The sequence below is a fragment of the Corvus brachyrhynchos genome, unplaced genomic scaffold (genome assembly GCF_000691975.1).
Source record: "Corvus brachyrhynchos isolate BGI_N302 unplaced genomic scaffold, ASM69197v1 scaffold69, whole genome shotgun sequence".
In the NCBI taxonomy this organism is placed as follows: Eukaryota; Metazoa; Chordata; class Aves; order Passeriformes; family Corvidae; genus Corvus; species Corvus brachyrhynchos.
Window position 1 is genome coordinate 1335119 of NW_008240228.1, and position 25672 is coordinate 1360790.

Here is a 25672-nt window from a genome sequence, read left to right on the forward strand (position 1 = left end):
GGGGGCTGCAGCCGACTCGGCGCACCTGGTGCTGCTGGTGGGCTGTAGCTGAGGTGGACACCGGGCTAAGCTCGCCAAAGGCCCTGTGTGTGGGTCTGGTGGGGAGTCACGGAGGGATGTGTCTGCAGACCATGTGTGGCCGTTCTCGCAGAATCATAGAATGGCCTGGGTTGAAAGGAATCTCAAACGCTATCTCGTTCGAAACCCTCTCCATGGGCAGGGGCACCTTCCACCAGACCACGTTGCTCAGAGCTCCATCCAACCTGGCCGTGAACATTTCCAGGGATGAGGCATCCAGGTCTTCGCTGGGTAAACGGTGTCAGTTCCTCACCACCCTCACGCTGAAGAATTTTTTCCTCCTATGTAATCTAAACCTACCTTCTAGTAGTTGGAAGCCATTCCCCTTTGTCCTGTTACTCCAGACCCCTGTAAATAGTCCTTCTCTATCTTTCTTGTAGGCTTCTTTCAAATACTGGAATGTCACAATTAGGTCTTCTGAAGCCTTCTGTTCTCCAAGCTGAACAATCCCAATTCTCTCAGTCTTTTCACATAGGAGAGGAATTCCATCCCTCTAATTATCTTGGTGGTCTCTGGACTCCAACAGCTCCATGTTCTTCCTGTGCTGGGACCCCAGATCTGGACACAGCACTGGAGGTGGGGTCTCACCTGAGCAGAGCAGAGGGGCAGAATTCCCTTCCTCACCTGCTGCCCATGGAGCTTTGGATGCAGCCTGGGGCACAGGGGGTTTCTGGGCTGCCAGCGCAGCTGACAAAGCAAAGATTTGTGGCTGAGACAGTGGTAGGTACAGGATTATTTGTGACTTGTTTAAATCTGCTGCTGCAGCAAAGCCAACAGGGTGCTGAGTTCCATCAACCAGACGTCACCAGCAGAGATAAAGAAGTCATTATCCCACTTGGTGCTTGTCAGGTCACATCGGGAATTCTGTGTTCAGTTTTGGTTCCTGCCCCACAAAAAAGATGTGGGCAGACTGGGGAGGGTCGAGAGGAGGGCCACAAAGATGACCAACGGACTGGGAAGCTGCCATGTGAGGAAAGGCAGAGAGAGCTGGGTTTGTTCAGCCTTGAGGAAAGAAGGCTCAGGGGAGACCTTATTCTCATGTTCCAGTATTTAAAAGGTGGCTACAGAGATGATGGAGACTCTCTTTCTACAAGGAGTCACAAGCAAGAGACAAGGGGTAATGGGTATAAGTTATTCCTTGGGAGATTCCACTTAGATACAAGAGGAACATTTTCCTCAATGAGAACATTCAGCCATTGGAATAATCTCCGCAGGGAAGCGGTGGATTCGCACGTACAAGATTTGGCTGGACAGAGTGCTGGGCCATCTTGTATATGCAATGCTTTTGCCAAGAAATGTTGGGCCAGATGATCTTTGAGGTCCCTTCCAGCCAGGTGGTGTGTGATGCTCTGAAATTGTCATATGTGCTTTTGGAAAGAACTTTTTAGGTATAGGTTAGAAATCCAACTTTGTTTAATCCTTGTTTTTTTCAGTCACATATCTAAGTCCGTGTTCATTGGTTGAGGTTTTTTTAATCAGAAATGATGGGGTTTTTTCCATATTGTAGATGTCCAAGTCTTCAATGGCATCAAAAATGTCATCCCAGGAGGAAATACTGAGCGATGGCCGGTTCAGCTGCGTCGCAAGGGATCCCAGGTTTTGGGAGATGCCTGAAAAGGAACGTAAAGTCAAGATTGACAAGCGATTCCGAGCGATGTTTCATGACAAGAAGTTCAAGCTGAGATACACAGTGGATAAAAGAGGTCGCCCTGTTAACTATACCTCTGCAGAGAACCTCAGGAAGTTTTATGCCTTGTCGGAATCTGACTCTGATCTTTCAGAAAGTGATAGTAAAGAACTCACTGTAAAGAAAAAAAAGAAAAAGAAAGCTAAAGGTAAAGGAGAAGCGGATTCTGCAACGGCCATTGCCGGTGGCCTCCCAAAGGAGGAGAGCAAAAAATCCAAACAAGGGGTGGACCAAACATGTGAAGCAGTGACTGCACTAAATGACCTTAAAAAAGAAGGACAAAAAAGTAAATCTAAGTTCAGCTTGAAGGAGGATTCACAGAAAACGGCAATGGAAGTTGATCGCTCTCGGGGAAACAAGGGCCTTTTACCCAGAGGGGAGAACAAACAAGGAGGTGCATCAGGGGGAAGATCCATTTCAATTCAAAACAAGGAAAAGTCTTCACAAGCAAATGGTACTAAGTCAGTCAAAGCTCCCACGAGGGACCACTCCCTAGGAGAGAAAATAAAAGAATCAGGTTAGTTGTTCGAATAAGGAGGAGAATTCAGCTGTGTTTATTTGGATGTTGTTGCTTTCGTTTTGTCCATGGAAGATATTTTGCAAGATCAGTTATAAAATAGCTGACTGACTCAGATTCAGTGTTCCTGGAAGATTGGAGTTGGTCAGCTCTGTATAGAATCAGTTCTGATTCTTCAGTAAGATTGTGAGCATCCCTGTCCTTTTAATTGTTGGTGCTGAAATTGTTGGTTAGTTAGGAAAGTAAAATTTATAACAGCATATATGCTGCTGTATTTATCAAACTGAACAGCAGATACATGAACTGATACCATGAAGGCACATCACAACTTGTGGACTGAAATTGTAAACATGGCAGCATTGAGCCATTAATATTAAAGGAGATTGGAAAGAACAGGTAACTTGAAGAAAAGTTTGAAGAAAAACTTTATTTATATTGCTTGTGCATGTGTATAGCCTCCATTATTAAACTGATTTCTACCTGTTGGTTCTGTAAGATAAATGAAATAGCAGTATATTTAATTACAGTTGAGATTGATAATACAATTGTAGGCCTAAAGAGTATTTACATTAGATTAGACCAGACTAGACAAACAAGAGCGGCAACACCGATGTTTTCTGTTATTTGCTCCTGCATCATTACACCTTTCGGGGGTCCTGTAAATAGGTATGAAAAAGCCCTGAAGTTTTCCTTTTTGTAAAGGGTCATATGTAATTCTAACATAAAAATAGGTGTCTAATGTTTATCTTTCTGTGCTCAGACGTCTGTGACCAAAGTGTAAAATGTAAAAGCCAGTTAGAGGAAGAAACTTCTGCAAGTGAGGATGCAGAATCGGAAGAAGAGGAATCAGAAGATGGTGGAGAAACAGGCGAGGAAGAGGAGCCAGAAGATGATGGGGAAATGGGTGAAGATGACAGTGATTCAGAAGGTGATGAAGAAAGTGATAGTGGGCCTGATCTAGCCAGAGGCATAGGGAACATTGAAACGAGCTCAGAGGATGATGAGGACTTGAACGAGCTGTTTCCAAAGGAGCCAGAGATCGAGCACTTGTGGCGCGAGTTGGATAAAGATGCCCCTCGTGGAGATGAGGTAACAATACTTTGCATGTGAAAAGTTGCTACATGACAAACTCAGAAATGTTATGAGTTCATACAGTTTGTGGGAGTATTTTTTGTAAAGGTTTTTCAGCCTTTTAGTGACAGAATGGAAGTGATGGTGAAATTGTCTGACAATGAGAGACTTGCAGTTTTCACTGGTATCTCCTCTTCCCCCTAAGCACACTTACCTATACCTATAGATAAGCTGTCTGCAGGTGAAAGGACAAACAAAATTGAGCCTTTCAGAAATTCCAGAATTTGGATAGTGCTGCTTTTGTTCACTACTGATTTTTTTCACTTTTCAAAAATTTAGTTATTTAACACACACTTTAAGAAATTAAGATATCATTAGACAGCGAAATAGGACTTCACAACTAGCACAATCAGTGTGTAAGAAATCACAGTACTCTAGTGCTGCCACAATACAGGGGTAGTGATTGTTCTTGAAACTAACAATGTTTGATAACAAGATCCTAAGTGATTATGTTGTCGCTGCAGTTCTAAATCTGTGATTGATGCAGTCCATTCTGTGGTGCTTCACTATTTATGTCCTTTTTATGTGCTCTGGTAATTGCTGCTTCTGATCTTTGCTAGTTTAAGTGATAAAAAGCCATGAGGACAATGCTGCTTTTATTTTTTTCAGCAAAGTTTATTGCTGACTTTGATTTTTACCACTGAGTTCTGCAAGAGAATTGTGTATTCCTCACAACAGTTAAGAATTAAACCTATGAATTTTATGTTCTTTTCTTTCAGATTACAAGCAGATTGGCAGTTTGTAATATGGATTGGGATAGGTTGAAGGCTAAGGATTTGCTGGCTCTATTTAATTCTTTCACACCCAAAGGAGGAACAGTGTTTTCTGTTAAGGTAAGACTTGATCTCTAAAAAGAGAACTGACTTTTACTGATAAAAGAAATAGACTGCAAAATAAGAAGTAAGACAGTGGTGTAGAGAACCAAAAGAAATATTAATGTGTTTAAAGAGAAACTGTGTTGCAATTTAACTCGCTGTAACAGGCATGTATTTGGCAGAGTTAGAGGCCAAAGCCATTGACTTCTCATGTTTATGAGGTTGGCTCTCAGTGCTGGTTCTCTGACACTAATAGTGAAGTTCTTAGTTCTAGTAGGAGGAGACTACATTTCCTTGATTAGTTTAATTTTCAGTGGTCTGCACGGCAGATAACCCAGCCTTAGACCTTACTAATAAATTGGTTGTATTCTGGCCAATTAAGTTATATTTTTCCATTTAGTGTCTGCCTCAGCTCTCTGAGAAATTTTAATCAGATACCTCTTCCTGAAAAGGGCCACAGTAGAATGAGCAAAGTTAGGGTTCCTGTTGTTCTTCATCTGTCTCAAGATTCCTGGCAGGCAGTTTGGTTATTCTGCTGTCTTTTCCATACATTAAAATTAGGAAAGTAATAAATTTGATGGAATTGATCCCTTAACTGATCTTAAATAAAAACTGTAAAGTGTAAAAGCCTGGATAGATATTTTTTCTTAGTTAGTGTACATTGTGTCACAGTTTAAGCTTTAGTTTTGTATTGTTGTATTTGTAGATTTATCCTTCAGAGTTTGGAAAAGAGAGATTGAAAGAGGAAGAACAAAAAGGACCTGTGGAACTGTTCGATCTTCCAGAGAATACCACAGAGGATGATGGGTATTAATTTTAATTTTGTCTTCAAATAAGAGATATAATATGTTTAATTCTTAGTGAAAATCCCAATCAACTCCTGTTTCCAGGAGTTCATATGTGGAAATGTCCCGTGGACAGCTTAATTTTTCAGTTTTTTTCAAGGGTTGTTTTACAACCCTTGGTTCATTGTCAGTGCATTTAATAAATGCATTATGATGAAACTTGAGAAGATTTGCTTGTTGATGTGAGTTCAAAATTTTATGATGTAGCTCATTGGAATAATCAATGGAACAAATACATGGGGAGCTTAAAAAAACAGCATTTCTCTTCTACAAATTGCCATTTGTGCAGTAAACTCCCCTTAGTGCTCACTGTCAAAATTCTTACCTGTGAATCAACAGGGACCTTAACTTAGTCCAAGAATTCCCAGATTGAGATTTCTGGAGTGCCATCAGCAGCAGCCCTGGCTTCCCAGGCTGAGCTCCTCAGTCCTACCATTGTCCTGACTTCTTCGGGCATGTCTTTCTTGCTTTTTTTAAACTTTTGTTAAAGGTTTTGCTTTGATATTTTTCCAGAATTCCCAGATGTTTGGTAGCCTGATTGAGGCCATATTTGTATAATGCATCCTGCTGGACTGCCCTGTATTTAGAAAATCTAGATGCTTCTGACATAAGGGTAGATCCCTTTGAAGGCATTCTCTAGTGCATCAGGGGAGTGTAAGGTGGACGCAGAGCGCGTTCTGAGGTCCTCTTCACTGTGTGCCTCAAGGTGCATCCTGAAGCGTTAGATTTACTGCTCAGTGGGCTTGAGAGCATCTGCAATCCAACAAACAAACCCAGGTATCCCAGAGGTACCTCAGTGATACCTGTGCCTGTGCCCTTCAGCTTCACAGAACCTCATCCTTGTGATCTTTCAATGGAGTCATATACAGATTTTACACTTAATAAAACTGTGTGAAATAGTCTTTTTACTTGAGCAAAACTGAATACTGGTGGAACTTTGTGCTGTTTAATATCGAGCCTTACAAGATTAGAAGAGTGCTTGGTTGGCACATGTTTTTAACGAGTTGGATTAACATATTTTGCAAATAACAAGATGTTACAGCCAGCTCACCTGACTGGTCTTTTCTCCACTTTTGCAGGATTTATAGGGAAAAACTGCGGGAATACCAGTTTAAGCGACTGAAATACTTCTATGCAGTTGTAGAATGTGATTCTCCTGAAACAGCCAATAAAATTTATGAGGAATGTGATGGACTGGAATTTGAAAGTAGCTGCTCTTTCATAGACCTGAGGTAGCTCCACTGGTGATATTTTTACATGTTGGGCCAGGGAGGGTGAATCAAAGGCAGTTTATAATAATTTGGAGTAAACTTTATTGACTTCACTCTGTAAGCAAAACAAGATATGAAGATAAATTGGGCATCCAGTGAGTTGTTAGGTTTCCCTTTGGTTCTTCTTTCTTCTTTTTGACCGTTTTTATTGTAACGTGGGAAGTTCAAGAGGATGTCTGCGTAGAGAGATTATTTTCCGGAAATCCAGATAAAATGTTCTCATTACATCTTCAAGCTTTTGGTACAATTAAGTAAAGTGATAGGATTCAGGAAATGAAACAATGCACTGTTGCTTTTTTCTTTTTCTCTCCCCAAGGGTCCAGAAGTGGCTCTTTTTTGGGATTCCTTACCACAGGGCAAGATTATTGCTGCTTTTGTCACAAAGCTGCAATAGATGTGTTAGCCCTTGTGAATGAGCTGGATGCTCTGGTATTTCCAAAGTCATGTTTGGGGAAGAAAGGATTTTAAATTGTGGTTTGCTTTATTGTTAGTATTTCCTTTTGTTGCAAAAAACCCCTTTCAGTCTAAACAGAAAAGTTACTAAATCATAAAAAGTTGTGGCAGAAGCCCTGTTTGTCTGCTGGGGCCTCTGTTATGGACACTCTTGGAAATCAGTGAAAGTTAAGGTTTTTTTTTTGCTTTGAATAATTTTCTAGGGGAACTTAGTTACTTTGCTTTGAACCATTTTGGAAAAGACATCTTTGCTAAGTGAATATGTGAACATGTGTGACTATGTAAACATGTAAAATGTGTAAACATTTTAAACACTGGTAATGTTTTACAACAAACACAGGTGTTTGAAATTCTCCAGTGATTTTCCTAATCTTCTGCTTTGTTAAATTTTAATGTAGACTACTATTTATCAGATTACATTTGCAAAGATTTTAAAAAAATCACAAGTAATTCCTCATGTAGTATACCAAGGTTTTTGTTTTTTTTAAACTAAGTTCTTTGGTTGCTACTCATGACTTTGGTCTTTTAAACTTTTTTTTTCCTTATTCATTATAATTTTCAAGATGTACCAGGCTTTCCTAAAAGGCTTGGAATTTTTTTTCATCTGTTTCCAAATCCTCTTTTATTCGCTTTTTTCTTTTTAATTTTTAATATTAAGATGGTTCTTAAAACAAAGAAAAACACCCAAAAAACCATCTGCAACCCTGTTTATACCAGACTGAAAATTGAAATACTTCCCAAACAGGGTGTTGTTATACACTGAAAACCTGTGGAGCAGACCTGCAGAAGCCAGGCAATGAATCTTACATGTGTGGAGTACTTGTCCATTTCTTTTGTTCCCTTTTCAGGCTTACCGCCTTTTTATTTTAGCTAATTCTTTCATGCTGATGTACCATACTCATGAAAGCTTAGACTGTTTATACTATGCAATTTCCCAATGTATTTGAAGAATAACACGTTTTATTTGCCTTTAAGATTTATTCCAGATAATGTTACATTTGATGATAAGCCAAAAGACGTAGCCTCAGAAGTGAACATAGCTGCTTATAAGCCAAAGTACTTCACATCTGCTGCTATGGGAACATCAAAGGTATCTTTACAGTGTTTTTGTAATGTTTTTCTTATTTGTTTAGTTTTGCTGTCAGCTTTTGAATGATATATGTACTCGGGAAAAGATTCCTGATTATCTTCACCATTTCAAAATAAAGACATCAAATGTATTAAAAGATTTAAGCATGTTATGGACCCACAAGTTGGATTTTAAAAGAGATTGGGCTTCATTTTATCTCTATGACAAGTTGCACATGAAATTGCTTTATTATTTACAGTTAAATCTTTTAATTTGCCTAAAATGGATGTTAGTGTATTAATCGGTAAGAGCCGTTTTGGTGGTAATGCCAGGCTTCAACAGTTGCTTCCCCTCCTTGTAGCAATTCATTCCTACTCTGTCCTACTGACAGCCAAAATTTCCATCTGGCCATGAAATGAACCAGATTGGAGGAGTGATTAGTTGAGAAATAAGAACTTTCTGCTGGATCATTTTTCAGTCAGATCTGTTTCACGTTCTGGTTGAGGGTGCAGTTGCGCAAACACTTTCATTGTCCCCATTGCAATCTGCATGTGATTCCACCAGTGAATTGCTGCTGGAAGAGGAAGAGAGAGGGGTTGGTGCCTGCTTCAACACCAGTATCTGTTGCCACAAAGGAAATTTGGCTTACAGAGGTTTTGTGTTGTGGGACCTGCTCTTACAGAACCATTCAGTGCATGAGGAGATCTCTTCAGTTCTTCTTGTAGTTCAAATTCATTGAAACCGACTGTAGAATAAATTCCAAAATGTTATAATTAAATTCCTGTTACTAAATGGTTATTATAGTGAGTAGAGAGCATGACTAACAGGTTTATATTGTGTCTTGAATGGAAGGTATAAAATAATTTTCCCTAAAAAGACAACATTACAGTGTTTAGTTTTAGTGTTCCAGCTTCTACAACTGGCATTCTTATTTTTAAGGTAGATATCACATGGGATGAGACAGATCATGAGCGAGTAACATCACTCAGCAGAACTTTTAACAAAGAGGAGCTTCTTGACATGGATTTTCAAGCTTATTTGGCTTCATCGAGTGAAGAAGAGGAGGAACAGCAGCAAGGTACTTTGGTGATAAATGTACACAAAGTCATTAGCTGCAGGGTTTTAAACACAAATTATTTAAATATTTAAATGTTATATTTATAGAAAATGCTTTGAATGTCATCTTTTACAAGGACAATTATATTTGTTGTATAATGATTGAGCCTGTAAGCAGAATCACTAAATGGTTCAGACTGGAAGGAACCTAAAAGACCAACTAGCTCCAACCCCCTGCCACTGGCAGGGACACCTTCCACTGGACTACAGTAGTTGCTTTCTGAATAGGAGCTTGCACCTCTGTGTGGAAAATAATTTTCTTGCTTTTTTATTTCTCCTCCTACCCCCTTTTTTCTTTTTTTTCAGGGTACCTTGACATCTCTTTGTCAAGTTTGGCAGTATCTGCTTCTAATCTGTCCATTTCTGAGATAAATTACAGACTCATAGAAGTTGAAGTGTTTCCTTTTCAGAGGAAAAGTCCTAGTTTGAAATGCAAGGTGGTTAATGACTAGATGAACAGGGACATCTTTCAAGTGCTTTTTGATTCATGTACTTCTTAAGAATATAAAGAGAATTTCATCTAACTTCGCAAGGTACTTGAGTCTTCTGCATATGGTGCACCAGTGTTTAAATTCCTTATTAAATTGCTTGTTTTCATTCTGAAATGCGTCCTGCTCTTAATAATACCTACAGCCTAGATTACAAGGCAAATAAAATTTCATTAAGCCTTAATTAGGTCTTTCAAACAGATCTTAAAATTGATTTATCCCGCATTAAAGCAGCTTGCTGCAAGCAGAGATGAGCTTGGAGCATGCAAAAAAACATTGCAGTTTTTTTTGGTTGTAGATTTGGGAAATCTTGTGGCAGAAAACTCAGCTTGGCAATATATTGGCAGGGATAATGTCCATTTGTTTCTCATCTTACATAAAAACTCACAAACTGCACTGTTGTGAGCTTTAGTTTCTCTATCAATGCTTAGTGAAGTCTAAAGGGGAGCAGGGGATTCAGAGTAAAGCATTTCCATCTCCTCTCACATACAAGGCTACCATGATGTTAAAGAACAGCATCTATGGTAGGGTGGTGATGAAAGCAAATATCCATGGGAGCAACACTTCAGAAATTTTAAAGAGTAAAATTCCATTTCTGGGAAGGAAAAAAAAATGACCTTAAGTAATCTTATCGCACTAATAAATTTTAAACCTGGAAATGTCTAGATACAAATGATGTTTTGAAAAGTAAGTTATTAAGAGAGGAATTATGTTGTCATGTCTTTAATGTGTTCCTGACGTTTTATCCATTCAGTTATGTGATACAAAACAGGATTCCATCTGTCAGGGTTCCGTCCAGCAGAATTATGTGGTGCTATGCACAAATGGGAAAAATCAATGTCAGCTGCTTGAATGGAAATGTAGGAGTCTGATAAGGAGGGAAAAAATGTCCTGGACTTCTATTTGTACTTTTCAAACTTATTAAAATGTTATATTTATAAACAGGTTTTTGTTGGCCTGTTCTAATTTTTTTTTCATGGAATTTTTTCAACTTAAAATATGTGCATCATGAATGTTAGTATTACTGTTAAACAACAGTTCTGTGACATCAGGGATTTCAGTGACCTGGAATGTTGTGGTTCACAGCACAAAATTTCTCCTTTACATTGCTTCTGAATTTTCTGCTACTTGGGTACATTTATCCCAATTAGGAAGTGTTTGTGGCATTCATTAAATCCAGTCCATAACTGCTATTTTGACAATGAGCACCAGTGACTTAGTGTATGGCATTTTAAATATGCTTCAAATTAAGCATTATGGGGTTTATGTCTAAGCTTTTCATCTGTTTTTTTTTTATCTTTGCAAGAGCAACATCTTTTCTGCTGTTCTGCTTTGCACAGCACACAAATACTGAAACAGAATATATGATAAAATACTTTTATAGGATTTTTTAAAATTAGCTAGTCTTGATAGAATCATGGAGTCACAGAATATCCTGAGTTGGAAGGGACCCATGAGGACCACTGGGTCCAAGTTGTGACTCCACAAAGGGCAACCTAAAAGCTAAACCTAAGAGTTGTCCAAACACTTACTGAACACCACCAGGCTTGTAGGAAACTCCATGTAGATCCCTGCTCTACTCAGTAGGAATCTGAGCAGGAAGCCCAGCCTCCTGTGGTATTTGACTTCCGATATAAGACTCTGCAAACCCAGTAGGTCTTTGTTTTGTGCTGCTGCCCCGATGCCAGAGGTGCACAAGTGCAGAGAAAGGAAATGTAGTGGTTGGGAGGGAGGAGTTTTTGTTCAAATAATGCTGCTGAATCTTATTTTCAATAATTAAGGTTAAATAGAGTCAGACCAGATATTAAATCTTTTTACAATTCTGAGAACTATTTGGTGCAATAACTCATGACTATATACATAAATTTAAATGCATAATATAGCATTTTATTAGATAACAATACAGCCTTTTTCTCTTAAAGATGAACAGTATCCACATGTGTTTATATTTGCTAGAGCTATTACAGAAGACTAAGAAATGGAGGGTGACAGAAGTAGAACATGCAGTTATTTATTATTGTCTCTGGAAAGAAGAAGCAAGAGGATTTAGCAGTTTATGAGTTGGCCAAGCCTGGGTGGAATATCATGGGAATTTCAGAATACAAATACCACAACCTGATTATTTTCTTTCCGTGAAGCATCAGAAACTGGATACAGCTGATGCAGGTGTTGGATACTTTTCCAAAGCATGCTTGCAGGAACTATTGGGTTGGGTTTGTTTTGTAATTAAAGGTGCTTGGAAGGCCAATAAGGGTCATGTCAGCATTCCTTCCAGGAGGTTCGTATAAACTGTGGGAGGTGTCCAGTAACTTGAAGAACACATCTCTGTGTGTTTTTGCAGGCCAGTGAGTCCCTACTCAGGACTGACTCTGATTGCCAGTGTTAACCTTGGCTTAGGTCTGGCTGGCTCAGAGGCATGGCTCTATTGATGCCAGGTCACCTCTGCACAGACAGCTGCTGAGAGGCTGCAGCTACAACACTCACCTGGTTTGCAAGGGGAGGTTTAAAGACCCGGTGCACATCCCTCGATGGTTAGACTACAAAGACCTGAAGGAAAATGCAAAAAAAATCTAAGAAAATGCCATAAATTAATGTTTACCCTTCATTTACTGTTATCTGTGTTGCATTCTCTTCTTCTAATATCTTTTCTTTCTGAAAAATCTTACAAAAAGGCATCAATTCTGACAGGCTTTGAATAAACTTCATTTCATATTCTAAATTTTTCCATTTTTTTATTATCATTGGGATGACCTAATGGGATTTGCACAACTCCATGTTCAGGAAGTGCTTAGAATGTGGGAAAATGGGTTTAAACCCCAGTGTTTTCTTTGTCATTATTTTCTGGCTCAAGACTGAGTTCAGCACATTCAATTTTTCATAGCATGCTGTAGTGCAGTGCAAAAACCTCTACCTCAGACTTGATTCTTGAATACTGGAGTGTGAAGCATTTAGTTTTAATCCTGTCGGTCTACATGCATTGTAGGTATTTTGGGTTTTATTTTTTATCTATCTGAATTTGAATAACTACCCTGGATAGAATTGAGACATTTAAGGCAATTTTTATGGTATGGCCATCAGCATCCAAGTCATTAGCTGAGTTTTCTGCTTTGCCATTACATCATGGAAAGAAAATTCCCCCTCATCTTTAAAAAAAATTCAGCCTTGCAGCAGACCTCTTGTCAAATGTTATATCTGCTACAAGTTTTCTACTGCCTTTAATTTTTAAGGCTGAGGTTTTTTAAAAAAAGGAATCATCTACTCAGCTATTGCAAGATAAACTACGAACACAATCTCTTCACAACCCTGTGATTACAAGAACGTGATCTCAGCTGCCAATCACCAATTTAACATATTGAGCCTCTGCATGTGGTTATATTTTGTATTAATGTCATCTTTTAAAAACAAATTGTTGTATTGGAATGTTTCTGACCAGCCTCATGATTTGAAATTCATTCTTTTTAAATCTTTTAGCACTTCTATTACTTCTTTCTTTTGAAAACAATAAGAATATACTTTATTTTATACTCTAGATTTCATCAGTTTTTGCCTTTTTCTCCTTCCCAGGTTGATTGTATTTCTCTTGCAGTGCAGCGGTTAATGCCCCAGAACTTTTTGGTTTGTGTGTTTTCTTCAAAAAGCCTTTGAACAAGCTGTTGGCAGAAAGCATTGCTGCCTTAATATCCATCAAAGTGGTTCCTGATGTTGTGCAATACAGTGTGATACTTGAAAGCCGCTGACAAGGTTATTTGAACTCTGAGCAAACTTTGAGAACATACTCAGCTCACTTTCCTTTCTTGCATCTGTTGTCAAATGTGCTTTATTTGCTTACAGATTTAAAAGCTCCTACAGTTCTTTTGAAGGCGATGTTGAACATTTGTTTTAAAACTGTTAGTTTTGACAGAAGAAACACAACTTCTATCTAAATGAGAAAGAATGACAATATGCATTGGCACTTAAATTTCTCCTAGCAAAATGAGTGATAAATACAAACTGGTAGCCCCTTGCCTATCAAGGTTCTAGGGATCCTCTTTTGGCTCAAAGATTTCTTCAGTTCCCATCCAGTAGAGCTTCTTTCTCAGGACACTAGGAAGAAGAAACAACCAAATGTCTTCTTTTTCTACTTGTCTTCAAAACATAGTTGCCTTTTGCTTTCTGAATGAGCATATGCTTCCTTCTTAGATCTCAGCTTCTGATGAGGAAAGTGGAAAAGCAGCTGCAGTTGACTGTACCCATGTGCCGTGCAAAAGATGAGCCAGCAGGGAACGAGCCCAGCCTGGCTGAACAGAGAGCTTTGGCTGGAACTTAGGAAAGAAAGGAAGGTTTATGAACTTTGGAAGATGGGGCAGGCAATTCAGGGGGACTACAAGGGTGCTGTGAGGTTATGCAGGGAGAAAATTAGAAGGGTCACAGCCAATCTAGAATTTAACCTGGTTACTGCCGTGAAAGACAAAAATTGTTTCTATAAACACATTAACAATAAGAGGAGAGCTAAGGAGAATCTCCATCCTTTACTGGATGCAGAGAGAGGCGCAGTGACAAAGGATGAGGGAAAGACTGCAGTACCTAATGCCTCCTTTGCCCTCAGTCTTAAATAGTAACACCAGTTCTGGGTACCTGAACTGGGAGACAGGAACAGGGAGCAGAAAGAAGCCCCCTTAATCCCAAGGGAAATGGTCAGTGACCTGCTACACCACTACTTAGAGACACACAAGTCTCTGGGGCCAGATGGGATCCACCCAAGGGTACTGAGGGAGCTGGCAGATATGATATGCTCACTTAGCCACTTTCCATCATTTTTCAGCAGTCCTGGATAATCAGAGAAGTCCCAGTTGACTGGAAGTTAGCAAATGTAATGCCCATCTACACAAAGTGGTGGAAGGAGAGTGCAGGGAACTACAGGCCTGTCAGCCCAGCATCAATGCTGGGGAGGTCACGGAGTGGGTCATCTTGAGGGCCATCATGTAGGTACCCTACAGGACAACCAGAGGCTCAGGCCAGTCAGCACAGGTTTGTGCAGGGCAGGTTCCTGCTTGACTAAATTAATCTCCTCTTATGGCAGGGTAACCCTCTTAGTGAATGAGGGAAGGGCTGTGGGTATTGGAACAGGCTGCCCAGGAAAGTGGCTCGATCACCATCCCCAGAGGTATTTAAAAGCCATGTAGATGTGGCACTTGTGGACATGATGCAGTGGCAGCTTAGCCATGCTGGGCTAACAGTTGGATTCGATGATCTTAAAGGTCTTTTCCAGCCTAAATGATTCTGTGATTCTATGAGCAGTAAAGATTTCTGCCTCCAGTCAACAACCAGCTTCTTGCAGTGATGGAATGGGGCGAGAACACTGCCACACCTCAGTTTTAGCCAAAGACCAGACTTGGAACTGGGACACATTTCTGGACACCAGTTATGCTGTCCACTCAATTCAGTACTGTAGGAAGCACAGCTTTACTGCTCATCCAGAGAAAAAGAAAAGATGACCCTGCCCCAAACCTAGGTTTCTACAGTTAAAGGAGTTGCAGCATTTTTCAAGTCTGTTTTCACTGAAATACTCGTTTAAAAGCTTATTGTAAGTAACATTTTAGTTGATTTTTTTCCTAAAAACAAGGAAAAAAGAAGTCCTCTTTTCTGTCTTGCTTCATTTGTTCATTCAGCAAGTCACTGAAGATTAAGGCATTGAATAATTATCTCTTTTACAGACTCTTGCTGTTTGTCAAAAAGCAGCATTTTATTTTCAAAATGCTTTACACCACTGGTTTCAGAGATTTAGGTACTATGCTGGAAAGGACTCTAAAACTAATAATTTAAAATTACGGTAAAGGATGCTGTGCCCCGTCAGTGATTTCCTTTACTGGACAAATTCTCTTTTGTCTTTTCAGATACTATTTTTATTTCATCTAAATAAGGGAATTCTTAAACTGGTTGTTCTGTGGGGTAATAACAGATGAAAATATTTTATATTATCTTTTAGAAGTAATGTGTGTGTCTTAGGTTTGTTTCCTAAAGATAAACTTCAGTTGCTCACTTTCTTGAGGCTCTCTGTGATAACTTTGCTCTCTCCTCTTAGATGGTGATGTAGTTAATGAAATGGAAGATGACAAACTGAGGAAAAGCCAAAAAGATGATGAAGAGCAAATTGCCAAGTACAGAGAACTTTTGCAAAGTATCCAAGAAAAAGAGAAAAAACAGGAAGAAAAGGATATAGGAATGGAGATTAAATGGGTTCCAGGTAAGGTTTATTTTTTTTATTTTCCTGCCTTGGAGGATATGCAGTATTGGTCTGCTGACAGGGATATAGTGTAAGGTGCTGAATTTATAGTAGGAGAAACAAGCCCTTTTTTTCCCCATAAATTGAAATCCAGATTGTTTACAGTGAGGGAAATAGAAGAAATAACATGTCTGAACTCAGTTCCTCAGCTGTAAGTTTCTCTTTATAGATTATTTTTTCGCCAGGATTTTTTGTACTTGCTTTTTCAATTATCACTTTATAGACTTTTTTTTAAAGTAGAATTCATGTGTTTGCTATAGATTCATAAAACATACTTGCACTTTTAAAAATGAAAACCAGTATGATTTGGAAACATAGTGTATAATTAGAGGAGAGTGGTTTGGAAATGTTGCCTGCATAATGCTAAAGATTTGGGGGAGCAGAAAAGGGAAAAGTCTGACCTTCCAGTGAAACTGCTCTGGGAGAAAGCAAAGTACCAGGAAAGGCTGGGGAATAGTGACATCCAGATTGACATCAGAAATTAATGAAAGGTAACTTCACCATATAGCATCCCAGCAGAACCCATCCTGACAGCCAAAAACGAGTGTCTAGTTCTTTTTTTTTCTTTATGACAAAAAAACCACTCAAACTGAATGCTTTCCCTGAGGTGTAATGAGCCAGTTTAACAGCTCCCTATATCCACAAAGGGAAAGGTTTTCACTGTGGCATCACCTTGACCCTGGCCCAAAGCTCATTCTGACTGCCTGTACCAGCCTTGGCACTTGGTAGATCTCCTTGCAAGCCTAATTTTGTTCGCTAAAATAACAGAACTACTCTGGAAAAGAAAAAATCTGGATCTTTTCCACTGAGTTAGCATGTCAGATAGGCAGATGTTCAGAGGGTTAAATGGTGCAGCTGAAAGACTAGGGAAGTATGACATTCCCTTCTTGGGAGCAGCAAGGTGCAGCAGGTGTGGGACTGCAGCCTGTGTTAGGACACAGCCCTGATCTCTTACTGCAAGTAGCAAGACCAGACACATACCAGAATCTAGGCCCTTCACTGCTGATGGGAATTCCCAGCTAGGAATGCATATCTAATGATATGATTTACACAAATATTATTCTGAGTTCACTCAGATAACTTCTGCTGAACAGAAGTTCTGCTCAGTTTGAAATACTCTGGTCTGTAGCAGTTCACTGAAATGGACTAAACTGAACGGAACAATTTTATTCCTGTTTCTTCATAAGATCTGTGTTCTAGAGGATACACGGGCATTAAAAATAGTTGTGTGCTTTCAATCGTGCTTTTATAATTCCAGTAATTTCTGACATGAATTCTGTCAAAACCCTTTTGGAAAAGCATGTATCATGCAGCCAGGACAAGTGCTCGCTGACACAGCGTTGTACTCCATCTGTCCACTGTGTGTCAGTACTTGCATTCACGATGTTGCTCACTCAGTAGTTAATTCATTGTGTCACTGAGCATTCAAGGCCAAGGAGTTTTCATACGTACGTAGCTTTGTAAGATTTCTACAGAGAGTTGTTGCCACCTTTCAGATTGAAGGTGGAAGCCACAGATGAACCAGTTGCTGCTAGGAGTGTGTTTTGTATTTATACATATTTGTATTTATATATATTTGTATTTATATTTATTTATGTGTTTTTCTGTTGGTTTTGAAAAACACGTTTGGAGGTTTTTTTGTTTGTTATGCATTCTGTTTTTTGAAGAATTTTGCAAATTTTATGAAAGAAGTTCTGTAAATTTAAAAAAGTTTGGGTACCTTAATGTGGTAACATAGTCAGGAATCTAGAGCAAACCCTTCATTTTAGGAGATGGAAAATTGTTTTAAGGGAGACCAAAGGAAACTCTTTAGCCTTGCTTGCCCTGGGAGAACAAGAAGTTTTGTAAGAGGCTGTCTTTAAGACTGTGCCTTGCATGTTACGAGTAAACTGCATTGACATTTAGTAGAAATGGAGTTTTAACTGTAGTAGAGATGGAATCCAGTTCCTTAATGCATGGGCTCCCTGTTTCTTTGCTATGGAACTTGACTTTAGAAAATTGGATTTGTTGCATACTTATACCTAGTCCAACCCCTTCCTGACTGCATCTTCTTGTAGGACTCCTAGACTTTTGCCATGTCCTCATCTCTTTTGAGGGAGGGATGGTAAAAAAACCCAAACAAGCAAACAAAAACCCCCTATCTTGATAAATTTGACTGACTTTGTCTAAATTTAGCTGGATGTCCATGCACAGGGTCAGGTTTGTTCATATAATTTTGGGTTCAATGTGCATGTGTGTGCAATGAATTTTACAAGGGTAGTTTATAGTATTTAATGTTACTTTAGCAACTATGGTTTTACAGGATATGTTAACATTTCCTCATTTCTTACCCTGAAAAAGTAGAGGATTATTGAAGAGCAGAGGTTTTGGAAATCATAGACTTGTTCACTTGCCTTTGTTAGAGACAGTTCACCTCCACAAGGTCAACAGTGCCACTTCTGGCTATTGACCCCTGCAATACGGTTTTGTCCGAAACCCAAGTCCTAAAAGGGAAAATGGGTGTCTTAAGTTTGCTTTTGAGTCAAAAATTCAGCCATTACTGCTTTTAGGCAGCATTTGGAGAAGAGGTCCTGCACACCTGAAGGGGATATTCTTTTATATGTGTTTTTTATATGGTGGAGCATAGGCAGCACATGCTGAACAGTAGTTTATAGCTCTGGCAATATATATACATGCTTGAGGTTGTGCTTCTTTATGGGAGGGAGGAGCATTAGTTGTTATTTTTTCTTGAACAAATGTGCTTATTTAAATTTCAAAACCACTTATGTTCAGTTGGAGCATTCTGGACATTCAAAAATAGTTTTTGTTGTAATCTCTGAAGACTCCTAATTTTTTTCAGAACTAGTTTATGTCTGTTGAAATATTTTTATTATCGAGTTCTGCCTTAATGCGCTTGACTTATTGCAAAATATTTTCCTGCCCAAATGTTTAATACATGGAAGAATTACAACAGTTAACTCTAGGAAGTTTTTCAATTGAAAGGCAGATATTTGAATTAATTTAAAATTTTGAGTTTTGGCACAGTCATTTACACATGGTTATAGAAAGCATACTTTGTCAATGATTCAGTTATTCTTGAATCATAATAGTTTTAAATAAACCACAGTGCCAGCAAAAATAAATTAGATGTAGTTCCAACTCTCTTTGGTCTGTTCTTCTAGGCACAAAATCAGTGTTATATTTAAGCATCCATCTGTTTTCTTAATCATATCTGATTTAAGCAACAATTACTATGAATTCTTATCCAGTTCCCAAAGCTCCCCTTAGAAAGTGAAGAGAGAGAAGACCACAACTGCATTTCTTGATGATATTCAGCCAGGTTTTTTTTTGGACCTAAAAATTTTTCCTTTGGGAAGAATGAGATGTAAATATTTAGCTAGGCTTGGAGGAAAATTTCAAATTTGTTTTCATCCGAAGTAGAACAGAAGAACAGTAGAACAGAAGGCTGTGGTGTCTGTAAAGTGCATAGTGAAGCCCAGCTGTACAGCCAGAGATTATGCAGAGCACAGAAATGCTCCTATGGAACATGTATCTCCGTCTGGATCACTGCTGAGTGTGTCCCCTGACGGGAGTGGCCTCGCCTCCTGCAGCACGAAGCAGCATGCGCTGAGCTGTGTGGGGGCTCACACCTGACAGCTGCGATGGGTGCTGGGTTCTTGCTGGCACTTTTACTGTCTTAGGAAAGACTTGTTGACTTAACAAATTTCATCTTTGGGGGTGACAAATTCTAATGTTATCAGAGTATTTCTATTTGCCGTTCCTTTCAGCTACCTGCAACAAGGAGTTTCATTTTTCTGGTGAGGCATTACACGCAAGATGAACTTGCTCGTTTAGGTTTCCTGAAAACAGAAATGTATCTCTCTGGCCTCTAATAACAGTGACAGTTGCAGGCTGTTAAACTTCTGCAAGTTTAGAGTGTTTGGAGAAGTAAAAATTCTGACCTGCCCCTCTCTCTTGCTGTCCCAGCAGTGTGACAGCAGTGTATGTAGGTTTGCTGTAGTATTTGCCGTAGATGACCTTTTTCCTCTCTTTTCTTGCCCTCGTTTGTGAAGATTAAATGAAACCATTGTGATTAATTTATTCTAAAAAAATGTATTTCAATAAGGGTGTATAAGTTATATCTTTCAATGGCCAGCTAATATTTCTACCTAAAGTAGACAATTCCTTTCCCCTGCTGCAGTCCAAATCCTTTTGACCACTTAAATACACTCTTATTCTCGGGAAGTGGTCTGGACAGTAGTTTCTAAGCCATTCTAATCTGTGGAGAAACTCTGATGCCTTTCATGAGACTGCCAAATACCACAAGAAAGGGCTGGATTTTCCTCCAAGTTCTTCAGTGCCAGATGGATCAAATGATTCCATTTTCCAGGCAAATAAATCAGAAATATTGTAACTTCCTTTCAGATTTTGGGTTTCTCTTTTGCTGGAGATGTGACATATATTTTTAAAATTCTGTATTTACTATCTTCAAAGAGAATCTGCAAGGTTGTTACCTGACCAGTAATTTTTTCCATAAAAGTACCACAAAGTATCCAAAGTCATAGTGGTTCCATTTCAAGGAAGCTGATGAGTCTGCTTTCATGGACTTTGAAGATAACTAAATATTTGTTCTTGTTGTATGAGAGTTTCTTAATGGCCTGTTTTTAGTGAACCTATGCAAAATCCTTCCTTTATCGTGGTTCTGATTTGTTTGCTGGTTAAGTACCCAATTTTTTTGGCTGTAACAGTTTGCCCCTTACTGTTCATTCTGGCACCTTTCCAGAGTAGTAGAAGGATCCTTTATCTTGTTTTTGCTCCACTCTTTTCCTCCTATGGTTCTATGGTTTAATATGATTTTAGATCTTGTCCACACTTCGTATTTCAGACAAGTTGTAACTAGCTCCCCAGCCTTGGAATTATTTTTGGAGTGTCATCAAGCACAAAACCAGCGATTAGTGTTTGCAGTTTTTCAGAAAAATGTTCTGCCTGCTCTTCTGGGGATAGGTAGAACTGTCCATGAAAGCTGCCTGCTTCTTCCATCAGGATCACTGTTTTCAGTTCCTCCATACTGAGGAGAGCTGGAAGGAATAATGAGGAATGGGGACTTGGCAACTGGGAAATCTGGGAGAAAGAATGGGGTCTGGTCTAGGACATCTGGAGAGGTCTGACTATGATTTCTAAGCAGTAAAACTGGAATGAAGGGTGGGAGAGTAGGATGTGGTCTGGTCAGGTCAGGGCTGGACTGGGGTGGCAGAAGAGAATGCTGAAGAGAGACCACTAGAAGTAGGGCTGGGGAAGAGACAACAAATATCAGGCTTGGAGGGCGAAGCAGAAACAGGATTCCTACTCCCAAGATAATTTAGTCACTTTGTGGGAGATGATGTTACCTATAGGATATTTGACTGCTTTGTCACAGAAGTTAAAAAAAAAGTATGTAGTGAATGAAGCAAGGAGTTGCAGGCAGGAGAAAAACACTTCATTGCCCAGGCTGTTACCTCTGATCAGGGAAGTGGATTCTGTTTCTGCCACTGAATTGTGATCCAGTGCATTGCAAGGCAAGTCAGTTAATCTCCTTAGATCATGAAATTTTGTTTTTGCAAGTGCCCATCTTGTGAAGAACAGGCTGAAAGTGTGTAAGGTGCATCTGAAATCAGTTTTCATCCTCATAACATCCAAGTGCTCTGTGATGTAGTGAATTTTAGAAAAGTATTCCTGATGTGTATGGAATTTTTTACCAAAATTAGAAGATTGCTTTTAAATGAAGAGCTTATTCTGGATTTAAGTATTCTACATGTAAAATGGGAATGCTCCTGTTATTTGATGGATTTATTTTTAAGGTGAAATTCTTACATCATTGAATACTCTAACAATGCATATTATAGAAAACTTCATTCTGTTTTATTTACAAAAAGCTTAAAGGTTAGGACACACTTGTCTATACAGGTGCAAGTGCTGGGCATTGAAACTTGGGTGTCCCTGCTAAATTACAGAATTTAATGTAAACCTAATTAACACATCCAGATTTAACTGTCTGGTCCTGTTAGGCCAGAATTATTAAGAGCCAGACATGTTGCACTTCTATGTGGTTTACTTTTCTAGAATGAAAAGTACAGTGGTCAGCAGAGATCCTGCAGCATTGTCAGAGTATTGTCACAGAGGCAAAGTTTCAGCAACTGAACTAATTCAGAATCTTAACTAATGATAGTGTGGTACATAAGACGTAAGGGCTCTGTGTACATCTGTTAGTTTTATCGTGTTACTCATTCTGGCATCTGTAGACTGCCCAGTTGAATGTCTGGAGAAGAGACCTTTCTGATTAACAGCAGGAGTGGGAATCAGATACCACACAGCAAGCTCTTCTTCTGACTCTTGTACAGTTTTTACTGAAGGAATGTTTTATTTGGAAAAACACATCCTGTGAAGCGATCTTCTTTATAAAGATGGTTTTTAAAGCAATATTTATGTTGTTTCCACAGACTTGTTGAAGAAAAATTAGATTGTTCTTTTACAAAAGAGAAAACAGTTTATTTTTAAAAATTCAGATTCATCACATTTTTTTAATTTACTATGGTTTTTTTTCCTAGGCCTCAAAGAAACTGCTGAAGAAATGGTCAAAAACAGGTTGGAAGGAAAGGATAACCTGACTCCATGGCAAAAATACCTAGAGAAGAAGAAAGAAAAAAGAATTCTCAAGAAAAAGAGAAAGGTAATGTTTTTACTGGCCATTTGAGGGGGAGTTGTTTGTTTGTTTTCTTAATTTGTTGTTAATGTTTGTTTCAGATAAACAAAATAATAAATTGCCCAGTTGCCAGTGCTATTTTAAGGTTAGAATATGCAGTGTTCACTCATGTGGAAGTACTGAGAGTACTTCGTCAAACCTACAGAGCAAAAGGATATTCAGCATACTGCTGACCATACATATGCTTACACAAAACATCTTTTATCTACTTGTGCTGCTGTGAAGATAAATGAGTCATAATAATAATTGGCTTTGATTTGCATTCTTAATGCATTAGAAGTGGTCTTTTTGCTACTGTGTGCATATCAATTCGAAGTTCTTATGACAATGGTAATTGTAGTTTTGGGAATTTTGGGGCTAAAATAATACAGACCTGTTTCCCAAAGCTGTAATGGCAAAGAATTAATAGCTACAAAGAACTATTCAAATTTCAAATTGCAAGGGGGAAAAAAAAAAGCATGTGGCACGCAGAATCTAGGTTCTCTAAAGTCTTAAATTACTCTCAATATAACTCACATTGCTGAATTACACTTCTAAGAGTAAGCTCTACACCTTGAGTTACTCTGTGTATGTCAGTTTTAACTGGCACTTGATGAGAAACTTCTTTAAGCTGATGAGTGCTCAAAATGGAGTCAGTAGCACTGTTCAGTAGCAGAGCAACTTTGTCTAGCATAACATTCTTGTTCAGTTTGATAAGTTAAGTCAAGGAGTAAGGTGTATGACACACTACTGCCAGTAAGAAAATTTGTTCTTTTAAATCCAAACTCCAGCTTTTTGAAATTTGCTCCACAAAATGAACTTTCTTACTCAAGTTTGTCCCCAAGCAGAGCTTTTGTGGAACATAAAGTAAGGAGACAACAGTGCTGATCCTGTAATTTGTTGGAATGGTTGTCTGGTGCATCATAATTTGGGGATATGCCTAATAAAAATGTGTGAAAGAGGGTTGAAATTCTTGATTTGTCTTCACTATCAATTTTTAGTGTACTCTGGTGTTAGGATGTTCCACGTACAGTATTTCAGTTTTCATCTTCATAGCTAGCTACTCACAGAACATCTCATTCCAGGGAAACTTAAGTGGTAGTTATATGTTGATTGAAATAATGTTTGTGCTTTGTTATAGGCTAATGCTGAGAGAGAAGAGAGTGAAGATGAACTTCCACCTAATGTTGATCTCAATGACCCGTATTTTGCTGAAGAATTGGAGAAAACAGGTCAGTCAAGACAGGTGACTTCAAAAGTAAATCTGCCCTTTTGTTAAATACTGACTCGTCAAAACAAAGTCAGGCTGGACTAAACACAGAGATAGAATGTTCAGAATTAAATTAAGTAGGTGCAATTTGCTTAAAATTGCTGTTCCTGTAAAATTATGCCTATTGTAATACATGGAGTGGTAGGGAATATTCTCTTGGCTTTCACCAGAGACCATTAGTTATCCAGTTTCTGGGGGTGGCTGCTAAAAACAAGCTGCTCCCTGAAGTATTCCAGAGAAAAGAACGCCATTGCCTTTGAAGTCTTTTTCTTTTTATATAGGAAGAGCCAGATATACATAGGTCCCTTTGAAGCTTGGGTCAAGTACAAAAACATCAAATGTTTTTGCATCATAAACAAAGTTGTCTTTCAGAAGAAATCACTTTTCTCTTAGTCTGATACACATTTTTACTGGTGTACTCTTGGTGGCTTAGAAACTCGAATAGTGAAATGTAATATTTTAGAAAACAACTTGCCCAGTTTAGATTTTTAAGATACCTTTTTTACAAGCTTTTTATTCTGATTTTTAAATTAGCTTTTGCCATGGTAACAGCAAATTTGAGTGTGATTTTGCTGAGCAAAATCAATAAAGGTAGGTTTTTGATGTTCGTAATTCTAGGAGCCAGATCCTAAGGGTGGCTTACACATGTATATTAAAAGAAGAAAAATGACATAAAAACAAAAGAAGAAAACAAACATAAAGAATATAGCATCAGATTTACTAATATTGCCAGTCTGTTGTTTGGTTGGGGTTTTTTTGAGCATAGCAATGCAGATCCAGGTTCCATTTAAAAAGGGTAAGTTACTTTTAATTTGATACTTGCCAGCACAGGCTTCTGTCCTGATTGTTAAAATCTATCTTAGGATAAAATAAATAACTAAACCCCAAAATCTGGATGATTTTGTGCTTAGTAATCTGAAATACAGAACAGTAGACTGAGTCCTGTCCATGTTTTAGAAACAAACACCACAGTCCAATGTGTCATGCAGTGCTGTTTTCTACCATGCTTTCCAGGTGGTTTGTGTATAGGTTGAAGTAACTAATTGTAAAGATAACCATTCCTTTCACCAAATTGTTTAATTTTTCTTTAATAGCAAGATTACCTAGGTACTCTCATAGAATGTGTGATGTTCTCTGTGAAATCTCTGAAAAAATGTTTTTTGCTGCATTATGTGAGAAGTTCTTTGTGTCCTAGAGGGGCTCACCAGAGAATGAGCTTATCTGCACATCTTTAAGCCTTGTCCATAACATGGAGAATAGACTTTAATGTTTGTGGAGTCTTAGAAGATAGTAAAATACACATAAAGGTTAAGAAAGTGAAGTTTTTGTCTTCAAGATTACTGATAATTACTGAGATACAGGAGAAAACCAGAATGTGGTTAGCCCTGGAGAGGTTCTAAAGGGACAGTACAGTGGCTGGCTGCGAGCCAGTTTACATTTTAATAGTAATTACATGGCACAGCTTTGGCTTTCACCAAGTTTACCCAGAACAACCTCTGTCTCATAGTTGGGGTTGCTTTTAAGCACAATTTATCCAGTGAGGGAAAATGGGTTACAGTCATCTTTGAACTTGGCTATAATTCTGCCAACTTTGTATTTAGGGTACAGGCAACTTAAATGACCATCCTTTTTCACAAGCTTTCCACAATTCCCCTAAACGATTGAAATTTCACCCTTAAATTGACTGTCAGATTATTTTAGATGATGCTGAAAAAGCACATGATGGGGTTTATTTGCAGACTCATGTGGACCAGTGCAGAAACTGGGGATTTAGTAGTGCTGGATTCACTTGCTGGCTGTAACATGCATGAGTCTTGGGTAGCTTGGTTTCTTTCAAGCTGAGGCAATTGAAGGGAAGCCAGAGTGTAAGGACCAAGGGCCTAAAAACTGAGTGCTTTGAAAGGAAAATTGGAAATTATGGGAAATCTACTGAAGTGTATGTTCCTCGGGTACGTCTTTGTTCCTGATAACTG

At 38.6% G+C, this 25672-nt stretch overlaps 1 protein-coding gene across 1 annotated transcript in view; it reads left to right on the forward strand.

Moving 5' to 3' along the window:
* Positions 1-55: 55 nt before the first annotated feature.
* Positions 56-25672, forward strand: part of ESF1 (ESF1 nucleolar pre-rRNA processing protein homolog) — a 32474-nt gene continuing 6857 nt past the window's right edge. The window contains exons 1-11 of the mRNA XM_008642003.2: positions 56-316; positions 1586-2282; positions 3043-3371; positions 4133-4246; positions 4935-5035; positions 6153-6305; positions 7773-7887; positions 8806-8944; positions 15532-15693; positions 22296-22417; positions 23571-23661. Of these exons, the coding sequence (XP_008640225.1) occupies positions 1586-2282; positions 3043-3371; positions 4133-4246; positions 4935-5035; positions 6153-6305; positions 7773-7887; positions 8806-8944; positions 15532-15693; positions 22296-22417; positions 23571-23661 (2023 nt within the window). The 5' untranslated portion in view covers positions 56-316. The remainder of the gene's footprint in view (positions 317-1585; positions 2283-3042; positions 3372-4132; positions 4247-4934; positions 5036-6152; positions 6306-7772; positions 7888-8805; positions 8945-15531; positions 15694-22295; positions 22418-23570; positions 23662-25672) is intronic.